Raw genomic sequence first — 25,784 nt, 5'->3', positions numbered from 1 at the left:
CTGGTGTTTTACCACATAATTCACCTCACTTAATTTCCTTTCAATCTGACAAGGTTCACAAAACCTAGCTTTTAAAGGTTCACCTACCATTGGTAACAATACTAAAACTTTATCTCCACTGGCAAAACTACGAACTTTGGATTTCTTGTCCGCTACCCGTTTCATCACATTTTGTGCAACTTTTAAGTGTTGTCTAGCCAATTCGCCTGCTCTATTTAATCGTTCCCTAAAATTTGATACGTAATCCAATAAAGTTCTGATTTCTCACCCACCAATTTTTCTTTGATCAATTTAAGTGGTCCTCTTACCTCATGACCAAAAATTAGTTCAAAAGGACTAAATTTGGTGCATCCCTAGTTGCAAACAGTATGAATGGAATTCCTTTATTCCAATCCTCTGGATAGTCTTGACAATACGCCCTCAACATTGTCTTTAATGTCTGATGCCACCTTTCTAATGCTCCCTGCGATTCTGGATGGTACGCAGTTGATTTAAATTGTTTTATTCCTAAGCTATCCATAACTTCTTTGAATAACCTAGAGGTAAAATTTGATCCTTGATCCGATTGTATTTCTGTGGGTAGTCCATATCTCGTAAAGAATTTAAGTAATTCCTTCACAATCTTTTTAGCTGTAATATTACATACTGGAATGGCCTCTGGAAAACTAGTAGACACATCCATTACCGTCAAAAGATATTGATTCCCACTTTTCGTTTTAGGAAGCGGTCCTACACAATCAATTAGGAACCTTGTAAAAGGTTCCTCAAATGCTGGAATGGGTATTAAGGGTGCTGGTTTTATCACTGCTTGAGGTTTCCCTATCACTTGACATGTGTGACATGATTGACAAAATTTAACTACATCTTTATGTCGTCCAGGCCAATAAAAATGTTTTTGGATTTTAGCTTGAGTTTTCCTTATTCCCAAATGACCTCCCACTGGTACCTCATGTGCAACTCACAACACCTCCTTTCTATAGCCTACCGGCAATACTACTTGATGAACTTCTGCCCACTTTTCATCCGCCTGCATATGTAAAGGTCTCCATTTTCTCATCAAGACCTTACTTTTACGGTAATAACACTCTGGTATACGCTCAGGTTCCTCTTCCGTGTATGTTTTCTGCATCCGTTTTATTTCTCTATCTTTTTGTTGTAACTCTGCCAATTTTCCTGAACTAAAAATATCCGCCTCATCCTCCACCTGTTCTTGTTCTTTTTCAACCATCTGATCAAAAATAGTTTCTGATAATTGCACTTCAACTTCACTCTTTGATTTCTCCTCTTGTCTTAACCTGTGACTGTTACTACACAATCTGGAAAAATCCCAGGATATTCGTCCTTCAACACTTCAGTTGTCTGATTTTGCACTGGCTTATCAACCACTGTAGGCATCACTCCCACCTGCGATCCAGCTATATCATTACCCAAGATAAACTGTATTGCTGGACAAGATAGTTTCTCTATTACTCCTACCACTTCACCACTCTTCACTGGACTTTCCAACCTTACCTTGTATAATGGAACACTACTCCTCTCACCCTGAATTCCACATATTACCACCTTTTCTGGCAACATTCTTCCCAAACTACATAACTCCTCATCTCTTACCATTAAAGATTGACTAGCTCCCGTATCTCTTAAAATTGTGATTTCTTTACCTGCTCCTCCTGATACACATGAGTAAACTTTACCCACACAAGTAAATTCTTTAAAGAGATCTGGCACCTTCTTATCAATCATCTCTTGATCAGGCTGTACAATCTTTTGCACCTCCTTCGCATCACTTGGGCTTTCCTTTATCACTTTAACAAACCCCACTATCTTATCCTGTTTTACCACATCAGCCTTCCCAGTGCTTTTCTTCAACCACCAACACTGTGACTTTACGTGGGATAGTTTATTACAGTGAAAGCATTTGAAACTTTTCATTTCTTTTCCACCGTCCTAGATTTCATTTTTAATCTGAGGTACACTCTCCTTATTGTCTCCCATCAGATCACCTTTACCTTTACCACTTGAGTATTTCTCATGTCCCCAGTTTCTATCCTTCACAGGCTGAAACTGATGTCGGAAACCAAACTTTAATTTATGAACTAATTCATAATCATCTGCCCTTTCTGCTGCTAATCTCGCAGTTTTAACCTCTGCTCTTCCACATGAATTCTCACTACATCAGGAATTGAATTTTTAAACTCCTCGAAAAGTATAATTTCTCTGAGAGCTTCATACGTTTGGTCTATTTTGAAAGCCCTTATCCACCCATCAAAATTACTCTGTTTGAGCCTTTCAAACTCCATCTAAGTTTGACCAAATTCTTTCCTTAAATTTCTAAACCTTTGTCTGTAAGCTTCAGGCACTAGTTCATATGCACCCAAGATGGATTTTTTCACCTCCTCATATCTCATATACCTCCTCCGGTAGTGATGCAAACACTCCACTAGCCCTACCTACCAGCTTTGTTTGAATCAGTAACACCCACATGTCCTGTGGCCATTTCATTTGTTTAGCTACCTTCTCAAATGAAATGAAAAAGGCTTCCACTTCCTTCTCGTCAAACCTTGGCAATGCTTGGACATATTTAAATAGATTCCCACCAAGTCTTCGACTATGACGCTCTTTCTCACTATCCTCATCACTATCATCCAACTGTACGTTTCCCTTTATGCCTGCCAATTTTAACTGACTGTCATGTTTCATGGCCATTTTCTGAAGTTCAAACTCTCTCCCTTTATCTTTTCCCTGATCTGTATCTCCCTTTCTCTTTCCTCTCTACCTCTTTCGTATTCAAGCTGCTTTAATTCTTTCTCATGTTCCATTTGTTTAATTTGTAACTGAATTTTTGCCATTTCCAATGAGTCAAACTGTATCTCAGGCAACTTTAAATGCTTAGCCACCGCCATAATTACCTCATCTTTTCGCATTTTGTCAGATAATGTTAACTGCAATGTTTTTGCCAAATCTAACAGACTGCTTTTAGTCTCTGTCCGTAAGGTACTGCGTGTGACCGTCTCCACCCCCAATAACTTCAGAGCCTCTGAAAGAGCCATTGTCCACAACACACTCCCTACTTAAACTAGAATACCACGCCTGAAGAGCAACCACAACATGCTCACTGTCTTTAAGTTTACTAAGCCAATCCAATAGATAGACTTTTATCCCCCTCGAGCCCCCAAGTTGTTATGGGCCAGGGTTTAGAGAACCCCAAAGTGTATCATGGGGTTCACCTGATCCACAACTTTTAATAGATTGTGATATGGGGAACACACGGCCCACTCTCCGGTGTGGTACAGCAGAAATGGAAAAGTGTTTTTGAAGCAAAACAATTCTATGAACTCAAGTTAACCTTTTAGAACAGTGAACATCTTAGCAACCATTAATTCAAATACAACCCCCAAAGAATACAAAACTAATGAATTCTTAAAGCTTCCCTTTCAACATCCATAAGACTTAAAACACCTTTTACCAGAAGCACATTAGGTTTACATTCACTACTGAGAACATTTATAATTCTGAATTTCACCAAATGATCAAGAGATAGTCTTTTCATGGCAGAGAGATCAACGGTACACCTGCTCTGTCTGGCTTCAGCTCCAACACTGAAAACGAAACTAAAACACACCCTGCAGCAAACAGCCTAAAACAAAAGTAAAAAGCTGACAGACAGCCCAGCTCCACCCACTCTGACATCACTGCAGTAAAAGACATCCATTTCCCAAAGGTACTCTCACCACAGGTATGTATATACACACCCATTTCTTAAAGGCACTCACTTTCACATGACACTTTCAAACATTGTCTTTGTAAACTTTTGATCACTAGTTTTGAAACTAGTGAGCTGGTGTCAGAAGACTAGAATCATACAATGAGCCAACACAAAAATCTGTTCTTTCTAATTGGCTGTGGGAATGTGGGGTGCGTCAGGCAGCCAATGACAGGTGAGTGAAGGCGGGGTGGTTGAAGGCAGATGGTCATGCGATGAAGCCTCCGGGAATAACCCCAAACGGCACTGCGGCCAGTTCCACAATCCCAATTTCTCCTCTGGGTACGATGAGCTCATTCAGCACGGGGAGTGTGGGGAGTGCGTGGGAACAGTTGGGAGTGGGACCATGCGTGTCCTTGGGCAAGTTATCCTTTTTGTTTTAAAATAAAGGAAGAATTACGAAGGCTCATTTCATAGATCATGGAATTTACAGTGCAGAAGGAGGCCATTCGGCCCATCGAGTCTGCACCGGCTCTTGGAAAGAGCACCCTACCCAAGGTCCACCCTATCCCCATATCCCAGTCACCCCACCCAACACTAAGGGCAATTTTGGACACTAAGGGCAATTTATCATGGCCAATCCACCTAACCTGCACATCTTTGGACTGTGGGAGGAAACCGGAGCACCCGGAGGAAACCCACGCACACACGGGGAGAATGTGCAGACTCCGCACAGACAGTGACCCAACCGGAATCGAACCTCGGACCCTGGAGCTGTGAAGCAATTGTGCTATCCACAATGCTACCGTGCTGCCCCAAATTTGTTTGTTGAGAAGCGAAACAAGACAATGAAGGAAATGTGAAAAATCCTTGGCTGACACACTAAGAGGAGCCTCCTCTTACCTGGAATATACTGGCACCATAGGGCGTTCTCCAGGCATTGAGTAGGTTATCTTTGCCAGTACTGACGAACCACTTACCTAGAAATAACAGAACATGCCGTTATTTTTTTTGTTAAAAGGATACACGTTATCAAAATCTTATTCTCTTATTTAAATAAATTACTTGCCCCATTTGAATCAAATTGGTTTATACCCATCAGAAAAGACTCAACAGGCTGGGGCTTTTTTTAAACATAGAAACAGCCGAGGGGTGATCGAACAACAGTCTTTTTCGAGAAACCAAAAGTCATAGAGTCACACAGCACAGAAAAGACCCTCTGGCCCGTTGTGTCTATGCCGGTCAAAAACAACCGTCTAACTATTCTAATCCTATTTCCCAGCACTAGGCCCATAGTCTGACTGGTCTTGAATATATTTTAATGGCAGAGCTTCCACAACCAGAGAGGGAGAGAATTACAAAGGTTCGCAACCCAGAGTGGAGAGATTTCTCCTCATCTTGCTCCTGGGGCAGCACGGTAGCGCAAGTGGATAGCACTGTGACTTCACAGCGCCAGGGTCCCAGGTTCGATTCCCCGCTGGGTCACTGTCTGTGCGGAGTCTGCACGTTCTCCCCGCGTCTGCGTGGGTTTCCTCCCACAGTCCAAAGACGTGCAGGTTAGGTGGATTGGCCATGCTAAATTGCCCTTCGTGTCCAAAAAGGTTAGGAGGGGTTATTGGGTTACGGGGATTGGGTGGAAGTGAGGGCTTAATGTGGGTCGGTGCAGACTCGATGGGCCGAATGGCATCCTTCCACACTATGTTCTAAATGATTGGCCCTTCCTCCCGAAACTGTGTCCTCTTGTTCTAGATTCCTCAGCCAGGGAAACAAACAAACACTCAGTACCTGCCCTACCAAATCCGTTTATAATCCCGAGTGCCTTTAATGAGATCACCTCTTCTAAACTCTGGAGATATTGGACCCAATGTACTCAAGCCTCTCAACCCAGGACAGCCCCACCTCATCCCAGGGACCAATCTAGTGAACCTGCGATGCATGGCCTCCAATTCAAGTATAACCTTCCTTTAATATGGAAACCAGAACTGCACCCAGCGCTCCAGATGTGGTCTCATCAACACCCTGTACAATTATAATGCTGCTTTATTCCAATCCCTTTGCAGTGAAGATCAACGTGCCGCTTGCTTTCTTAATTCCTTGCTGTACACGCATGCTAACTTTGTGTTTCTTGTACCAGTACACCTCAATCACTCTGAACAAGATTTACAAGTTTCACACCTTGTAAAAAATATTCCGCTTTTCTATTCTTATGGCCAAAGTGAATAATTTCCGCTCATTTACTCAAGTCTGCAATCTTGTTGCCCACTCACTTAACCTCTTTATATTTAGGTGTCCCCTCTAGACACCAACCACCACACTCAAAAGAATCAGCAAGTGCATGCTTTGGCAATTATATATATATTTTTTTTAAAATGGAGTACACCCAAATCATTTTTTCCAATTAAGGGGCAATTTAGCGTGGCCAATCCACCTACCCTGCACAGCTTTGGGTTGTGGGGGTGAGACCCACGCAGACACGGGGAGAATGTCCGTGTCCACACACGGACAGTGACCCAGGGCGAGGATCGAACCCGGGTCCTCAGCGCCGCGAGGCAGCAGTGCTAACCATTGCTCCACTGTGCTTGCTTTGGCAATTACATTTTTATGCTAACGGCATCATTAAAGATGGGTGATGATCATTGGCCCAACATCCAAACTAGTATAAATGGGCGCCGGCGGGGGGAAAGACCATAAGAGCTTGTAACTCGACTGAGCCGTATGAAGAATAAACTTGCTGAAGGTAAAATACAAGCTGCTGTATTATTCCTCCACCATCAAGTATTAGTGATCTTAACATCAAGGTCGTCCAAACTGTTGTATGGAAACTTACTGAATGCTTTTTTTTGAGAAATTTAAGTATACTACATAGGCTGTTTCCCCCTATCTACCCTTAGTTACATTCATCAAAAATATCTAATAAATCTGTCAAACTCAAGTTCCCTTTTGTAAAACCATGTTGACTGGTTCTAACCAATATTATAATAATAATATAATAATAATTGCTTATTGTCACAAGTAGGCTTCAATGAAGTTACTGTGAAAAGCCCCGAGTCACCACATTCCGGCGCCTGTTCGGGGAGGCCGGTACGGGAATTGAACCCGCGCTGCTGGCATTGTTCTGCATTACAAGCCAGCTGTTTAGCCCACTGTGCTAAACCAGCCTCTTATGCTTTTCTAAGTGCATCTCGTTAAGATTCCAGCACTTTCCCAATGACTAATGCACGACTAACTGGTTTGTAGTTCCCGCCTTTCTGTTCCCCCTACCCCCCTCCCCTGAAAAGCGGTGTTACATTTGCTGATTTGTGATCAGCTGTTCTAAAATCTAGGGAAGTTTGAAAAATCAAAGTTCGGGCATCCACTTGCAGCCAACTCTGATCACAGGCCATCAGTTCCTGGCGATTTTAATCCCTCCTTTGCTGATATTAATTACCTTAATTTCCTCACTTTTTAGCCCCTAGATTACGCTTTATTTCTGGTTATGTAACTTGTGTCTTCTACGAAGATGAATAAAATACTTGTTCAATGTCTGTGCCATTTTCTCATTCCCTTAGACAGAATCTGTCTGTTTCTAATGTACCAATAACTTTAGTTGCTCTCTTTCTCTTTATATACTTACAAATATTCTTGCAAATTCTTTTTATATTCTTGACTACTTACGCTCGAGTTCCATATTTTCCCTTTTTTGTGTCCCTTTGCTAGGTTGGTTTTGAAACATTCCCAATCCTCAGTTCTTACTAATAACTTTTGCAACATTATAATTCTCTTCTTCTAACCGAATACTATCCTTAACATTCTAAGTAAGGACATCAACATATCTTTCAATATATTTACCCCAACCCACCATAGCCACCCCCACCCATATACCATGTAATTGGCTTTAAGTTTAAGATTTTTGTTTGCGGTTGGAGTATGTCACAAACTTAATATGGAATTAATTGTATTATGATCACTATTTCCCAGTGGATATTTTACTACGTCATTACTAATTACCCTGCGTCATGACGCAATGCTAGATCTAAGATTTATCCTCTCAAATGCAGCCTGGAATTCAGTGGGTAGCAGTAAAAATCACCACACCCTGGAAATAATTCAAACATTCTACTTACCACAGTATGCAAATTTAAGCGACAGGACACAGCTCTCATGCAAGTGAAGCTGATATTTGTCAGGCTTGGTGTGGTGTAGCACCTCCACATTGCTGCTTTCCATACCCACTGCTAGCCACTCGCCAGTGGGGCAATAACCTAGAGAGAAGATCTGTACAGGAAGAAAAGACAATAAATTCAGTGATGGCTAGGACCTGTGGAGGCCTGAAATTTTTGGGACGTGGATGGTTAATAAGGCATTTAAAAAAAGAAAAGAAAATGCAACTCAAATCAATTGGGCTCATTTCTATAGGGACTGGATTAAAAAGTAGAGGAGTTATGTTAAACTTATAGAGAACTTTGCTTGAGCCACACTTGGAGATCTTTCTCGTCTCCATATTATACAACAATAAAACCATTGGTGAAGGTGGGAAAAAAACGTTCACACGGATGATACCAGAACTGGGAGGATATACTTATCCAGAAGAAAGCTGAACAGACTCGGGCTCTTGGGAGGTTTAAGTGCGGCCTGATAGTGGTCTTTAAGATACCGAATGGTAAACAACGAAAATGCTTCCACTTGGAAAGGGAGTCCAAATGTAGTGCTTATAAATATGAAGATTCAATAGGGAAAACAGAAAAGCTTCTTATCCAGAGAGAGAGTGGTGAGAATCTGTAACTTGCCGTCACATGGTGAGTTTAGGCAAATGAATAAGATGCATTAAGGCAGCAAGAGAGCGCGCGAAAGAGAGGGGGCGCGCGAAAGAGAGGGGGCGCGCGAAAGAGAGGGGGCGCGCGAAAGAGAGGGGGCGCGCGAAAGAGAGGGGGCGCGCGAAAGAGAGGGGGCGCGCGAAAGAGAGGGCGCGCGCGAAAGAGAGGGCGCGCGCGAAAGAGAGGGCGCGCGCGAAAGAGAGGGCGCGCGCGAAAGAGAGGGGGCGCGCGAAAGAGAGGGGGCGCGCGAAAGAGAGGGGGCGCGCGAAAGAGAGGGGGCGCGCGAAAGAGAGGGGGCGCGCGAAAGAGAGGGGGCGCGCGAAAGAGAGGGGGCGCGCGAAAGAGAGGGGGCGCGCGAAAGAGAGGGGGCGCGCGAAAGAGAGGGGGCGCGCGAAAGAGAGGGGGCGCGCGAAAGAGAGGGCAATCCTGGCAGATTGACTTGTCTTGAGAGTTTCTTAATCTTGGAACAAAATGAGAGAGTTTGTGCGTGTGAGAAAGGTGAATGTGCATGCATGTCTGATATGAGAATCTACTTCTCCTGCAGCACTTCTAATGTTCTGCAGTTCGGTCAGTACATTTGAGGGCAAAAGGTTTCCAAGGCTGGAACCGTTTGAAGGGGGTCATGTGACCTGTTCCCAAAGTCTGCTTGATGCAAGCCTAGATGGCTTGATTTTTGGAGATCAAGGGAGCTCCAGATGATTTTACTGGGAAGAAGGTGCAAAGTATTTACAGTTGGTGACAATGGCAGCAGCCTTGGTGCTAACAATGGACAGATTGTGAATCTCCAAAGTCCCAGAAATGTGTTGAGAATGTTTGGTTGTAACCATTTGCACTTTAAACAGTGGATAAAAGCAAATTACTGCGGATGCTGGAATCTGAAACGAAAGAGAAAATGCTGGAAAATCTGAGCAGGTTTGGCAGCATGTGTAGGGAGAGAAAAGCTTTGACAAAGAGTCATTGGACTCGAAACGTTAGCTCTTTTCTCTCCCTACAAATGCTGCCAGACCTGCTGAGATTTTCCAGCATTTTCTCTTTTGTTGCACTTTAAACAGTCCATTTCGTTCCAAGATTAAGAATAGCTATTCAGCATTTCTACCTGGATACAAAGCCCATGTGATTCATGTTGCCATGGAGGTGGGCTTTGGAGGAAGAGTTTCTGAGATATCACTGAAACTCTCAAGACAAGTCAATCTGCCAGGATAAGCCAGAGATAGAGAGAACGGTTATAGGCAGCAAGATGTTGTGGTTCAGCAGAAATGCTGGTTAGAGCGGTTATAACCTGCCTGCTTATTTTTGGCTGGGGACTAATGGCAATCCCACAATCCTTAAGGAATTTCCCCAATGAGGGGGGGCAGAGAAATCATTAGCAGATTCCCTGCATAAATAGGGCTGGCCAGTATGGAACCAGCTAGAGAGGAGTGAGCAGCAAGGGAGTTGCTGCTGTTGTATATATATATATATATATATATATATATATGTTATGTTATTTCTTTCTATTCTACAACTCGTGCTGGATTCTTCGTGGCCCTCACAAAACTGGCGACGAGGGTTAAAGTGGATAGCGGTCTACACTGCTGAAGCCACCTCCCTGGATTGTTGTTGGATACAGGTTGGAAGTTGTTTTCTATTACACCATGCCTCTGAACGGACGTTTGGATGTTTTTGACGCTGCGCTGGAAAGCTGGAACCAGTACGCACAACGGATGAGTTACCATTTCCGGGCAAACAACATCACCGAAAATGAGCGCCAGGTGGTCATTTTGCTCACCTCCTGCGGCCCGCATACGTTTGGGGTGATTAGGAGCCTTAAGTACCCAATTGCGCCGGACACCAACATGTTTGATGAACTTGAGTGGGGCAACATTTTAACCTAACCCCGTCCACGATAGTGCAGCGTTACCGGTTTAATACCGCTGAGAGGACCCCAGGAGAATCCCTTGCAGAGTTTCTATCCAGGCTACGCAGGATTGCGGAGTACTGTGACTATGGTGAGACCTTGTCAAAAATGCTACGCGACCATTTGGTTTGCGGTATTAACAATGCGGCCACCCAGAGAAAGTTGTTAGCTGAGCCAACATTGACTTTAACAGGCCATTCAAATAGTATTGTCCCGAGAGAGCGCAGAACGGTGAGTGCAGGAGTTACAGGGAATGGAGGTGCACGCCTTGGGGCGCAACCCCCTCCGTCCAAAAGCATCTCCCCGCACCCCTGCGGTACCTTGGGCGGGGCGGCGTCCGGATCAACGCCAATGGCTGCCGGACGTTCCTCCCTGAAGGGAGCCTTCTCCAGAACCGATGGATGAGGAGCCATGTCCGTGTCGGACTTGTATGTGCCGACCCCGTCACAGACGCCGGTCCTGGGGGCGCCAGAGGCGCCGTCGTTCCAACAGAAACTGGGGCCAGCCGAGGGGCCGTACCTTCCATTTGGATGAACCTGCGGCGACTACTCCAGAGGACGTGGAGACGGAGGACGACTGCCTGCAGCTGCATTGTGTGGCAGCTCCCCGTGTGGCCCCCATTAAGGTGACAGTACGGGTCAATGGCCACCCGCTTGAGATGGAGTTGGATACTGGCGCAGCGGTCTCCGTGATTGCCCAGAGGACATTCGACCGCATCAAGCAGGGTATACAGACCCTTACATTAACCGACACACAGGCCAGGTTGGCCACCTACAGGGGGGAACCATTGGACATTGCAGGAACTACGATGACCCCTGTTGTTTATGGATGCCAGGAGGGGCGTTTCCCACTTATCGTGGTGCACGGCCATGGGCCCAGCCTGTTGGGTCGGGACTGGTTGCGCCATTTGCGGTTGCAGTGGCAGCACATCCTCCAAACAGATTCTGGAGGGTTGGTGGAGGCACTCTGACGGTACCCAGATGTATTCCAGCCTGGATTGGGGAAAATAAAAGGGGCCGGAGCCTGTAACCAAGTCGAACCAGGAGCCACGCTGCGTTATTTCCGGGCGCGCCCGGTGACTTATGCCTTGCTTGAGAAGGTAGAAGGGGAGCTCACTCATTTGGAGTCCTTGGGTATTATCAGGCCCGTCCGTTTCGCTGACTGGGCAGCGCCAATTGTACCTGTAATTAAGCCAGTTGCCACAGTTCGCTTGTGCGGCGACTAACTGTGAATACGGCTTCCTGGCTCGAACGATATCCAATGCCTCGCATAGAGGATCTCTACGCGAAGCTTGCAGGCGGACTCTCGTTCAAGAAATTAGATATGAGTCACGCCTACCTACAGTTGGAGCTGGACCCTGCCTCCCGGCCATATGTAACTATTTTTAAAAATATAAATTTAGAGTACCCAATTCATTTTTCCAATTTTGGGGGCAATTTAGCGTGTTCAATCCACCTACCTTGCACATCTTTGGGTTGTGGGGGTGAAACCCACGCAAACACGGGGAGAATGTGCAAACTCCACACGGACAGTGACCCAGAGCCAGGATCGAACCTGGGACCCAGGCGCAGTGAGGCAGCAGTGCTAACCCACTGCGCCACCGTGCCGCCCTCCCATGTGTAACTCTTAATACACACCGAGTGGGCCTGTACGAATATACACGGTTGCCCTTTGGGGTATCCTCTGCCTGCGATATCTTTCAACGCATCATGGAGGGCACCTTGAGCGGTTGACCGCGTGTCGCTGCCAAATTGGACGACGTTTTGATCACAGGGACATCGGAGCTGGAACATTTGGAAAATCTGGAGGCTGTCCTTAGACGCTTTTCAGAGGCTGGAGTCCGTTTACGTCACACAAAGTGCGTCTTTCAGGCGAAGCAAGTAGTCTACCTGGGTTATCGGGTGGACCGCGAAGGTTTGCACCCCGTCGCAGAGAAGGTGCGCGCGATTCAACAGGCCTCCGCCCCGACTGACACTTCGCATCTTCGTTCTTTTCTTGGTCTCGTAACTATTACAGGAAGTTCCTCCCCAATCTGGCAACTACGCTGGCCCCGTTGCATCTTCTGCTGAAGAAAAATCACACCTGGGTTTGGGGTCAGCCGCAAGAAATCGCTTTCCGGCGGGTAAAACAATTGTCGTCGTCTGGGTTACTAACCCACTATGATCCTGGAAAGCCTTTGCTCGTCACATCCCTGCATGGTATTGGGGCCGTCCTGTCCCACAAGATGCAGAACGGGGCCGAGCGACCGATAGTTCTCACCTCCCGCACATTGACTGCAGCAGAGAAAAAGTACGCGCAGATCGAGATGGAGGGCCTGGCAGTGGTCTTTGCAGTGAAATGCTTCCACCAGTACGTGTATGGCCGCCACTTCACTATCGTGACTGATCATAAGCCTCTGCTGGGACTTGTCCAAGAGGATAGGCCAATATCACCCATTGCTCCCGCACGGATCCAACGCTGGGCTTTGTTGCTTGCTGCATACGAGTATTCTCTGAAGCATAGACCAGGGACCCAGATAGCGAATGCCGACGCACTGAGCCGATTGCCTTTGTCGACCGGCCCCATGTCGACCCCCACGACCGGTGAGGTGGTTGCAACCCTAACTTTTATGGACACCTTGCCTGTCACGGCATCACAGATCCGTGAGTGGACACCGACGGAGCCAGTCCTGTTAAAGGTTCGACACATAGTCCTGTATGGTGGGCAGCATAGACAGCTCCCAGGCGGGTTGCGGGCACTTTCCTCCAAGCTGTCAGAATTTAGCGTGGAAGACGGTATCCACTTGTGGGGGACGCGTGTGATTGTCCCGGAAAAAGGACAAGAACTGATACTAAGGGACTTGCACAATGGGCATCCGGGTGTGACCAAAACGAAAATGTTGGCCCGGAGTTATGTCTGGTGGCCAGGCCTCGACACCGACATTGAGAAGGTGGCCCAAAACTGCTCCATTTGCCAGGAGCATCCGAAGCCTCCGCTGGCCACGTCTCTACATCACTGGGAATGGCCAGGGCGGCTTTGGGCACGCTTGCATGCAGATTTCGCCGGCCCTTTTCAAGGATCCATGTTCCTTCTATTAATCGATGCCCAGTCTAAATGGTTAGAGGTGTATAAGATGGTAGGCACAACGTCCTGCGCAACAATTGAGAAGTTTGTCTTTCAGTACGCATGGCCTCTGCGAGGTGCTGGTCACGGACAACGGTACTCGGTTCACAAGTGAGGAGTTTGCGAGGTTCATGAAGATGAGTGGCATACGCCATATCCGCACCTCTCCATACCACCCAGCTTCCAATGAGTTGGCGGAGCACGCAGTGCAGACATTCAAACGGGGCCTAAAAAAGCAGTCTTCCGGGTCTATGGACACGAGACTGGCTCGTTTTTTGTTTTCATACGGGACCACTCGACATGCGGTGACTGGGGTAACTCCTGCGGAACTCCACATGGGCCGGAGACTTTGCACCCGCCTTAGCATGGTTTTCCCGGATATTGGCGCAAAAGTACGCCGCACTCAAGACGGAGACTTTGCACCCGCCTTAGCATGGTTTTCCCGGATATTGGCGCAAAAGTACGCCGCACTCAAGAACGGCAGGGACATGGCCTTTCTCGGCATCGGCCGATTCGGCAATTTGAGCTCGGTGACCCAATGTTCGTTCGAAATTTTGTTGGTGGTGCCCAGTGCGTGCCTGGCGTTATCTTTCGCCGAACGGGCCCTATCTCTTACCAGGTGCAAGCCCAGGGTCGCCTCCAGCGCAAGCACGCAGACAACGTTCGGTCCAGAAGACCATTTCTTCCAAAGATTCCCCGCCCCTGGAGCTCACTTCTATAGTCACAGAGACCAGACACAGTGGAGAGTATTTCTCACAATCTTCCTCTGGTGCCTCGCTCAAAGCCTGCACAGGTCGTTGTAGAACTGCGTGGAGATAGGGGCGCAGAGATGACGGAGGCAGTGGACTCCGACTTCGAGATGGAAACACAGGACGCCTCAGAGGGGGAGTCCGCGGGCCCACGGGCCGTGGATGTACAACTGTTACGCCGTTCATCACGGAAGCGCCGTTCTCCATCTCGCTACACGCTGCTCGAACCAGCACCTCGTGCAAAACGATTCCAACGCCCTCCTTCCCCAGGGTCTTTGGTGGATTCCCTGGACTTTGGGGGGGGGGGGGGGGGGGGGGGCATGATGTTATAACCTGCTGCTTACCACTGGCTGGGGACTAATGACAATCCCACAATCCTTAGGGAGTATGAGCTTCCCCAATGAGTGGGGGGCGGAGAAATCATTAGCAGATTCCCTGCATAAATAAAGCTGGCCAGTTTGGAACCAGCTAGAGAGGAGTAAGCAGCAAGGGAGTTGCTGCTGCTGTATATATTTATATGTTATTGTAAATAAATGTTATTTCTTTCTATTCTACAACACGTGCTGGATTCTTCGTGGTCCTCACAAAAAGCTCACACTCCGATTGAAAAGATCAAATTCACGAGGAGTTAAAAAGCTGGAAGGTTTTGTCCAGCTTGTGCTTGAAGAAAAACACTCGAAGGAAAATCCGGAGGTTAAAAGTTCCAAGGTGGAGAAACAAAAGTAAACTCTTGGAAGCTAAGAATCATCTTGGACTGGTTCCCGGAAAATTGAATATCGAGTTAAAGGACAGTAGAGTAGATCAGTGAAGTGTTCTGCTAAAAGAGCGAATGCTCTTTCTTCTGGTTTAAGAGACAAATTACCTACAAAAATATTGTTTAGTCAAGTTTTTTTCCGCCTTCTGTTACAGTAAAAGGCTTAAGACATGACAATCTTGTTGCTTCATTCTTTTAGCCATTAAGTGAAATTTGAACTTTTTAAATGCTCGGTCTCTATGGAGGTTGTAACAAAATCTCAACAAGTATGAGGGCGCGCAGGGATATGCTGACGGACGAGAAGGCGTAGGAAGCAACCTGGAGGTGATAAATTCCAACGTAGACGAGTTGGACTGAACGGTCTGTTTTTGGTGCTGTGGACTCAAGGTCAACATGGATAGAATACAGGTTTTCCAAAATCATACAAAGAACAAACTCTCATTTATAACCTTCTCACAATCGCAGGACATCCCAAAGTGATGGAAATCCAATCAAGAACTTTTGAGAGGTGAAGTTACAGGTAGACTCGTCGTGACAGAAAAGGGTTTTGAAGGGGCAATTGGTGATGGGTCATTTCCAGGGGCTAGTAAATTGCGAGTCAGAGGATTTTCTAAGAGAAAAGGGGGGGGAATTAGAGGAGAGGAGTTGTTTGTCCATCGCCCCAGAGAACGTTGGAAGTGATTCAAATGTCGAGCTTGCTACGACGTGCAGTGAGACAAACAGTATTTAAGAAGTGAGGAAGAAGGGGATAGAAGGATGTGCGTTAGATGGGCAGAGAGTCTAGAGGCCCATGTGGAACATGCACTGAGGTGGGCCAGCGGGGCTGAGTTATTCTGCGTTGTGAATTCAATGTAATTCAGCACAAGCTGTTATTGACGCAGCGGCTGATTTTCTGGCAACTTATACGAATTCACGCCACAAGAGGGGTATTTCGCATTGACTGGTACAGCTCGCTCTTCTATCAACACCGATGGGATGTAGAAAAGACGGGGATAGAGTTGGCAAGTGGGGATGCAGGAAGGGCAAGAAACCAACATCAACGATGTAGCCAGGAGCTGGTTTAGCACAGGGCTAAAGAGCTGGCTTTGAAAGCAGACCAAGGCAGGCCAGCAGCACGGTTCAAATCCCGTACCAGCCTCCCCGAACAGGCGCCGGAATGTGGCGACCAGGGGCTTTTCACAGTAACTTCATTTGAAGCCAAACTTGTGACAATAAACAATTTTCATCTTTTCATTTCATTTCAACTTTGGATTCAATGATAATTGAAGGATTGACAAATGCAACCCATCAATAGTTCAACAAACAGATGTGCAATGAGCCATATTACTGAAATGTGTGCCCTTAGAATCCTGAGCTTGGTGAAGAGTGGGCTCTGCGTTAGCAGAGCGATGTACCAGTAGTTACTGGTGCTAACAGTGATGGGAGCAATCATAGACTTTACAGTGCAGAAGGAAACCATTCGGCCCATCGAGCCTGCACTGGCCGTTAGGAAAGAGCACCCTACTTAAGCCCACACCTCCTCCCTATCCCCCGTAACCCAGTAAACCCACGCAAACCTTTTGAAAACACCAAGGGCAATTTAGCACGGTCAATCCACCTAACCTGCACATCTTTGGACTGTGGGAGGAAACCGGAGCACCCGGAGGAAGCCCACGCAGACGCGGGGAGAACGTGCAGACTCCGCACAGACAGACACCAGAGGACAGAATTGAACCCGGGACCCTGGAGCTGTGAGGCAGCTGTGCTAACCACTGTGCCGCCCATTCCATAAGGAACTCTCGTAACATTTGCGAAGTGTTTGGATTGTCACTTGCACTGCCCAACTCCCGAGCTATGGGCCAAACGCTTGAAAATTGGATTAGCGTAGTCAGATCTTTGACGACTGACGTGGGCACGATGGGCCGAAAGTCCTCCTTTGAAATGATACTTCCCAATTGTGGGTCTGTAGGTCTAGTGTGGAAACAATGTAAATTGTGGAGTGATTGGACCAGGTACATGGTGTACTCGGGAGAATATCCAGCAGCACTGGTTTCAACAAATTGTTACATAATTGAAGGTTTCTCTCCACCGTTAATGGGATCGGACGCTCACCAACACCTATCCCAAGGAACAAGACCAAACCGGCTGCGTTTATGGTCAGACACTGACCTGCGAGGTGAAGTCATGCTGCTGGAGCTGCCGTCCTTCCCGCAAGTCCCACGATCTGACAGTGTTGTCCAGGCCGCCGGTCCACAGCTTGGTGCCGTCGTGCGAGATATCAATGCAACTCGCACCATCTGTGTGTCCTTGAAATTGCCTAACAAAAACAACACGAGGCTCTTCATTTTTTGTTTCGGCCCTCACGTGATTACCAAACAAAAGGATTGGATAAGGAGTCTCCAATGATCAGAGTAACCCGGGTTACAGAATCATCATAGAATTTACCAGTACAGGATGCCATTCGGCCCATCGAGTCTGCACCGGCCCTTGGGAGTGTGGGAGGGAACCGGAGCGCCCGGAGGAAACCCACGCAGACACGGGGAGAACGCGCAGACTCCGCACAGTCACCCAAGCTGGGAATCGAACCTGGGATCCTGGAGCTGTGAAGCCATAGTGCTAACCACAGTGCTACCGTGCTGCCCCTAGTGCACTCCGTTAAATTGTATGTGTTCAGGGGCAAGAAGCATCCAAAAGCCCCTTTACAGCTCACTGGTCACCGCACGAGGCACGACTGACAGACTTCACCCGTCCGTGAATGACACGATCCGGGTGGCCCAGTGGTCAGCACTGCTGCCTCGCGGTGTCGGGGTCCCGGGTTCGATCCCGGCTCTGGGTCACTGCCCGTGTGGAGTTTGCACATTCTCCCGTGTCTGCGTGGGTTTCGCCCCCACAACCCAAAGATGTGGTTAGGTGGATGGACCACGCTAAATTGCCCCTTAATTGAAAAACAAATAATTGGGTACACCAAATTTTAAAGAAAACGATAGAAAAACATGATCCACTCGTCGCCGGTCCTTTTCTGCAGTCCTCAGCGGGCAGAGGTGCCAAACCTCTGGCAATACCTCGCCAGCTAGAGGTGCCAGATTAATGGACAGATTACAATTGTCCAGGGTCCACCTAATTCACCATCTACCATCCCAGTCGGTACATGATACGACAACAATGGAATTGTTGACTACTCTTCATCAATGAGACAATAACGGGCACGGATACGCGGCGAGGAAAACTGCGTGATGCGAGAACCTTGGAAACCACACACCTCAAAAGTTACCAGTGGCTCCCGAGCCAGGCTCCACTCGCCGCACGTCATCGTCTCAAGTTACTCGGACACTGGATACTGCGTGCCAGCACCTCCGAGAAAGGCAGCAGGCAGATGCCCAATGGATATCTTGCTCAGGTTGTGCAAGTTTCGATGATAGGGGTCGGAAGTCAAGGCTGGGCCATGTACATCTCGGCCACTGGATATTTGTGCAGTGTGAGGGATACTGCAACCTGGCAAGAAAGAGACGGTCTCAACCTCCTGATGATTCCCTTATTTCCCCTTGATTTTTGCCCTTATTGTTTTTGATCCGTGGATGCTTAATGGACATGCGTCTTTAAGTCAGGCACAATAAAATATATTACAACACCAGGTTAAAGTCCAACAGGTTTATTTGAAATCACGAGCTACCGGAGCGCAGCTCCTTCATCAGCTGACCTGTTTGGCCGCATTATGAACTTTGCCGTCAAGTCCTGGGGTGGGACTCGAACACGGAGTTTGCGGCTCGGAGGCAGGGATGCTCCCCACTGCGCCACAACACTTATTCAAGAAACAAAAGGTCTTCCTACCCAAAGAGCTGGATGGAAGAACTGGATGATAGTTTGGTTAAGACATCCAGCAACCTCACCTTACGAGTGTTTGATTGTGTAGATCCCAGACGGCTATGTTACCATCACTGCAACAGGAGAAGCAGACTTTAGCATCGGGGCTGATTGCCAGTGCGTAGCAGGCCGGCGCGGACGATGTGAGCTCAGCCTTGATCCTCGGCGTAGGGGAGGCGAGGTCCCATATCGTTAGCGTGCTCGCTTCACCTCCTACAATTAACGTACGGCCGTCGGGTAGAAGTTTGCAGGAACGGATGTAATTATCTCGGTTCTGGGGAGGAAGAGGAGAAAAGTCAACTTAGACGAGATACCACAGGGGACATGACTACTGCAGATGACCCAGCCATGGCTGAGCAGGTAGCATGCGCTCTTTCGAGGCATGGAGCTGTGGGGTCAAGTCCCACTGGAGGACACCATACCGAGGGGAGTGCGACATTGTTGGAGGTGAGTTTTAAGATGAGATATTGGAGCGAAGCCCGAGCAGACAGAAGTCAACGATATAGATCAGCCAGGATCTAGCTGAATAACAAAGGGGCTGAATGGCCTGTGTGTGTGTGTAAGGGTTCTACCCGAATTGGAAACGCTTGTTCTCCTCCTGAAGCAGCATCTCTCGAACTCCATTAGAACGTCCCCAAATGTTTAGTTTGATCAATCAAGCCCATAACTTGTTTCCTCCATGCTTTGAGTGGCTGTCCCTCCAAGACCCATGGCAGGTCAAATCAATAACTCTTATCAATGCTTGTGAATCGTTAACTTTATCTCTTTACAAATTCCTGAGACTGACACCGAGGTCTCAGTGGGCCAAGAAAGCTAGACTACCCTTGCATTCTACTCGAGGAACATCTAATTTATTTTGTCCTCTTTCCTTTCGAAAGTAAAGAACAAAACAGCACAGGAACAGGCCCTTCGGCCCTCCAAGCCTGGACCACCCAAAATAGGTCAGTGCAAGTAACCTTTCAGGAAATTAATATAGTTCACAAGACCGATATTGTTCAGGGACACCAAGGTAAGGATCTCACCTGCATCTACCTGCAGGTCTGGCTTGCCCAATCTCTCTTCAGACGGCAGTTCTGCCGTCTCCGAAACAAGTCTGGTTAATGTTTGTTGCACTCTCTATCTGGCAATAATATCCTTAGGTAAGGGAACCAAAGCTGTCTCACAGCACTCCAGGTGAGGTCTAACCAAGCTTTATACAACTGAAGGAAAACCTCACTACTCCTGTATTCAAATCCTCTTGGATAAAGGCTAACATTCCACTTCAGACCAAGACATTAAGCTGAGGTGCCTTCTCACACGCACATAAATCACATGGAACTATTGTGACGAGCAAGGGAGTTATCCCCAGTGTCCTGGCCAATATTTATCCCTCAATCACCATTACCTCACTTTTTTTCCCCCAATTAAGGGGCAATTTAGCATGCCCCATCCACCTACCCTGCACATCTAGGGTTGTGGGGGTGAGACCCACGCAGACACAGGAGAATGTGCTAACTCCACACGGACAGTGACCGGAATCCAATCCGGGTCCCCGGCGCCGTGAGGCAGCAATGCTAACCACTACGCTACCGTGCCACCCAAAGAACAAAGAAATGTACAGCACAGGAACAGGCCCTTCGGCCCTCCAAGCCCATGCCGACCATGCTGCCCGACTAAACTACAATCGTCTCCACTTCCTGGGTCCGTATACCTCTATTCCCATCCTATTCATGTATTTGTCAAGATGCCCCTTAAACGTCACTATCGTCCCTGCTTCCACCACCTCCTCCGGTAGCGAGTTCCAGGCACCCACTACCCTCTGCGTAAAAAACTTGCCTCGTACATCTACTCTAAACCTTGCCCCTCTCACCTTAAACCTATGCCCCCTAGTAATTGACCCCTCTACCCTGGGGAAAAGCCTCTGACTATCCACTCTGTCTATGCCCCTCATAATTTTGTAGACCTCTATCAGGTCTCCCCTCAACCTCCTTCGTTCCAGTGAGAACAAACCGAGTTTATTCAACCTCTCCTCATAGCTAATGCCCTCCATACCAGGCAACATTCTGGTAAATCTCTTCTGCACCCTCTCTAAAGCCTCCACATCCTTCTGGTAGTGTGGCGACCAGAATTGAACACTATACTCCAAGTGTGGCCTAACTAAGGTTCTATACAGCTGCAACGTGACTTGCCAATTCTTATACTCAATGCCCCGGCCCAATGAAGGCAAGCATGCCGTATGCCTTCTTGACTACCTTCTCCACCTGTGTTGCCCCTTTCAATGACCTGTGGACCTGTACTCCTAGATCTCTTTGACTTTCAATACTCTTGAGGGTTCTACCATTCACTGTATATTCCCTACCTGCATTAGACCTTCCAAAATGCATTACCTCACATTTATCCGGATTAAACTCCATCTGCCATCTCTCCGCCAAAGTCTCCAAACAATCTAAATCCTGCTGTATCCTCCGACAGTCCTCATCGCTATCCGCAATTCACCAACCTCTGTGTCGTCTGCAAACTTACTAATCAGACCAGTTACATTTTCCTCCAAATCATTTATATATACTACAAAGAGCAAAGGTCCCAGCACTGATCCCTGTGGAACACCACTGGTCGCAGCCCTCCAATTAGAAAAGCATCCTTCCATTGCTACTCTCTGCCTTCTATGACCTAGCCAGTTCTGTATCCACCTTGCCAGCTCCCCCTGATCCCGTGTGACTTCACCTTTTGTACTAGTCTACCATGAGGGACCTTGTCAAAGGCCTTGCTGAAGTCCATATAGACAACATCCACTGCCCTACCTGCATCCATCATCTTAGTGACCTCCTCGAAAAACTCTATCAAGTTAGTGAGACACGACCTCCCCTTCACAAAACCGTGCTGCCTCTCACTAATACGTCCATTTGCTTCCAAATGGGAGTAGATCCTGTCTCGAAGAATTCTCTGCAGTAATTTCCCTACCACTGAAGTAAGGCTCACCGGCCTGTAGTTCCCTGGATTATCCTTGCTACCCTTCTTAAACAGAGGAACAACATTGGCTATTCTCCAGTCCTCCGGGACATTACCCAAAACATTACCTCACTGATGGTTGTGGGAACTTGCTGTGACCAAACTGACTGCTGTATTTCCTGTGCTACAACAGCGACTTCACATCATTGGCTGTAAAGGGCTTGTGATATTCCGAGATTACGAAAGGGATTATGCAAAACCAATCTTGGTAGCACATTCATATATTGATCTGTGCAGGGAACTTCCCAACAGAAAAGAGTCCCAACAATTACTAGGTGGCCCCAAATTCCCTCTATCACAAGGACCATCCATGGTCATATAACGCTATATAGAAACAGCACATGCTGGATAAACGCAGCAGATGTCTTGGCAGTATCGGAGGAAAGACAGTCAGAGATACCATTTCAAGTCCGTGTGGCCCGTTCCAAACAACTAGATTGGACTCGAAACGTTAACTCTGTTTCGCTCGCCACAGATCCGCTGGGTTTTTCCAACATTTCCTGTTTTATTTCCGATTTCCAGCTTCTGCAGTGTTTGTTTTGAGAGATTTCCCCTCCCAGCCTCCTGGGAATGGGCCTCCGAGCCAACGCTAAACCGCACGGCTCTTGGCGAGAAGTCCCAACCCCGATGCGCATCGGCGCTTTTCACTCTTCAACCCACCCGAAGAGATGCCTCTCCTCGTTCACTTACTAGACAGTCTAACTGGGAGACGGGACTCTTGCTGCCCGGTTGACTGATGTCCCAGATTTTGACGCAGCCTTTGCCCCCCGTGTACACGTGCCTCGTGGGGTTGCTAATGGTCACGGCACACACCACTTCGCCGTGATTCAAAGTGTTGATCTGCCGGGCGTGCCGTGGGATGCCAGGTCCAATCAGGGCATCGGGGGGGAATGGTACTGGCTGCATCTGTCCGTCCGCACTCACGTGAAAGGAATACGCCCTGGGGAGGGGAAAAAAAGAAAATAAATTAAATAGAAGCTTCAAAAGAAAAAGGAAACACACCAGATTCCAGATTTGAACAATTCTCATACAGCAGCCCTGGAACGTGACCGGCTGAGCCAATCACCAAGTCTCTCTGGGAGGCTTGCAAGATAGAACATCAGACCCGTCCGGTCTCTTTGTAAGAGCTTTCTGATTAAACCCACCCTCATAGCCCAGGCTTTCCCTTCCACGTATTTACCAAACTGGAAGTTCCTATTGAATTTGGTCCCACCACCCTTTCAGGCAGCACGTTCCAGATTGCAACAACTTGCTGTGGAAATAAAGGGTCATGTTGTTGCCTCTGTCTCTTCTACCCAATCACCTTCAATCTGTGACCTCTGGTGACCGACCCGTCTGCTAGTAATCGTGCTTGTTAGGTGAATTGGGCATTCTGAATTCTCCCTCGGTGTACCTGAACAGGTGCCGGAATGTGGCGACGAGGGGTTTTTCACAGTAACTTCATTGCAGTGTTAATGTAAGCTGACTTGTCACAATAAAGATTATTAATTGATACAATTTCTCATGTGTTCGACGAAACCGGTTTACAATTTTGAACGGCTCAACTTAAATCTCCTCTTAACCACCTCTGCTCCGAGGACAACTCCAGTAACTGCGAGGGGCCCGGCAGCACAGTGGTTAGCACTGTTGCTTCACAACGCCAGGGTCCCAGGTTCGATTCCCGGCTTGGGTCACTGTCTGTGCGGAGTCTGCACTTTCTCCCAGTGTCTGCGAGGGTTTCCTCCGGGTGCTCCGATTTCCTCCCACAGTCCAAAGATGTGCAGGTTAGGTGGATTGGCCAATGATAAATTGCCCCTTAGTGTCCAAACAGGTGAAGTGAGGTTACGGGTAGGGGCAGCACGGTGGCGCAGTTGTCAGCATTGCTGCCTCACGGCGCCGAGATCCCAGGTTCGATCCCGGCTCTGGGTCACTGTCTGTGTGGAGTTTGCACATTCTCCCCGTGTTTGCGTGGGTTTCGCCCCCACGACCCAAAAATGTGCAGGGTGGGTGGATTGGCCACGCTAAATTGTCCCTTAATTGGAAAAGTTGAATTGGGTGCTCTAAATTAAGTGAGGTTACGGGGATAGGGTGGAGGTGTGGCCTGGCATCCCACGGCACACCCGGCAGATCAACACTTTGAATCACGGCGAAGTGGTGTGTGCCGTGATCATTAGCAACCCCACGAGGCACGTGTACACGGGGGGGGGGCAAAGGCTGCGTCAAAATCTGGGTGTTCTTTCTAAGGGCCGATGCAAACGTGATGGGCCGAATGGCCTCCCTCTGCCCTGTAAATTCTATGATTCTATAAAGGGTTCCATATCGTTTTGCCCTCCTCAGAGTCCTCGATTCCTGACCCTGTTTTAAGGTAAATGGAGTTGGCAGCTCCAAAGAAAAAAAAAAAAGACATTCTGAAACGGTAAGAAAGGATTATAAAGACTTACGGTTTCCCTCCAGGTATGGAAGCGAGGCTGGTGGGGAGTCCTGGAGCTCTCATGTGGGAGTGAGGGTCAAAGCCAACCTGCTCGGAGAGATGCAAAGCACTATTGAGTTGACATTCGGGGTTACGCACAGCTGGCGAACAGCATGCTTTGAATTGATCAATAAATCTTGAGTAATTGTGATAAGAGTGAAGCTTGTTACGTACACCACCGAAGCTCACCATAGGAGATCGATAGGCTGCTGCAGCGGCACTCATCTGCGGGGAGATGCTGTGAAGCCCTGGATAGGCTCCCGGACTCGTCAGGGTGCCGTTCATTTCGTGATGAGACATCATGGCGAAAGGAGCGTAGGAGCCAGCCAGTGATAGGGGTGCTCGAAGGGTGGGGTGCTGCAAATCGAACGGCCACAAGTGGGTCAGTAACTCCACGGGCAAGTAACAACCGGCTGCATTTATGCGGCGCCTCATCGCACAGGTTCCCCCGCCATCACATACGACCAATTTGCATTTAGGAAGCACAACTAAAGCAGAAACCCGGTGCAAAGTGCTTCACCTTGGGTTCAGGCCTGTCCGATAATGTCCAGGGATCTCCTGTGAGCAAATGTCTGGGAGGAAACTCCTAGGAACTTTAAACTTTTAACCTCCAGCAATACATTCAACCAGCTTTGCTCTGCCTAAGCGCATCTCTGTAAAAGTTGTGGACTGGCAATCAGACACAAGCACGCAAACCCCCCACCACGGCACAGTGGTTGGGGGCGGCATGGCGGTTAGCACTGCTGCCTCACAGCTTCAGGTTTACCGGCTTTGGGGGGGGTCTGTCTGGTGCTGACATGTTCTCCCCGTGTCTGCGTGGGTTTCCTCCGGGTTCCTCCCACAGTCCAATGCTGTGCAGGTTAAGTGGATTGGCCATGCTATGTTGCCCCCGAGTGTCCAAAGGCGGGTCCTAGCTAGAGTGCCCTTTCGGAGGGTCGGTGCAGATCTGATGGGCCGAATGGCCTGCTGCGGCATTCTAACGATTCAATGATAACATCTTTCACTCGGAAAACCATTCCAAACTACGTCACAGAAGCCATAATCAAAACGATGATTATTACGAGGGGAAAAGTCATTCAGCACTCACCAGAGAATGTGGGAAAGGTAAATTAGTTAGGTACTTAAACACAATTTCCAGATTACACTTGGCGTTGAAATAAACTGGCGCAGCATCAATCGCTGTGTGTGGGACGGAGTTCCAAACTTCCACCACATGTTTCTTAATTTCACCTTCATTCTTAGATAGTCCTAAACTCCACAACCAGTGGAAATAATTGATCTTCATCTATCCTGTCCATTGTCCTTTAACATCTTGAAAACTTTGATCAAATCACCTATTGACCTAAATTCCAGAGAATACAACTCTGTAACATAAACCCCTGGAGGCCAGGTATTAATGTGGTAACTCTACTCTGAACTCAGTCCCAAGGTCAAAATGTCTCAAACAAGCGGTGGTGTCCAGAGCGGCTCAGAGTAGGTCATTAGCAAGGGGGAACCTTCAATCGGCGA

General features: G+C 47.8%; 1 protein-coding gene across 1 annotated transcript in view; it reads right to left on the bottom strand.

The window, feature by feature from the left end:
• Positions 1-25,784, bottom strand: part of LOC140387313 (transducin-like enhancer protein 3-B) — a 101,387-nt gene that overhangs the window by 4,605 nt on the left and 70,998 nt on the right. Inside the window, exons 12-18 of the mRNA XM_072470242.1 lie at positions 24,465-24,632; positions 24,247-24,323; positions 22,517-22,766; positions 18,865-19,112; positions 17,147-17,294; positions 7,807-7,957; positions 4,607-4,683 (exon numbers count right to left, since the gene is read on the bottom strand). Coding sequence (XP_072326343.1) covers positions 4,607-4,683; positions 7,807-7,957; positions 17,147-17,294; positions 18,865-19,112; positions 22,517-22,766; positions 24,247-24,323; positions 24,465-24,632 — 1,119 coding nt within the window. The remainder of the gene's footprint in view (positions 1-4,606; positions 4,684-7,806; positions 7,958-17,146; positions 17,295-18,864; positions 19,113-22,516; positions 22,767-24,246; positions 24,324-24,464; positions 24,633-25,784) is intronic.

The sequence above is a fragment of the Scyliorhinus torazame genome, chromosome 12 (assembly GCF_047496885.1).
Source record: "Scyliorhinus torazame isolate Kashiwa2021f chromosome 12, sScyTor2.1, whole genome shotgun sequence".
Lineage (NCBI taxonomy): Eukaryota > Metazoa > Chordata > Chondrichthyes > Carcharhiniformes > Scyliorhinidae > Scyliorhinus > Scyliorhinus torazame.
This window is presented reverse-complemented; position numbering and strand designations above follow the sequence as displayed.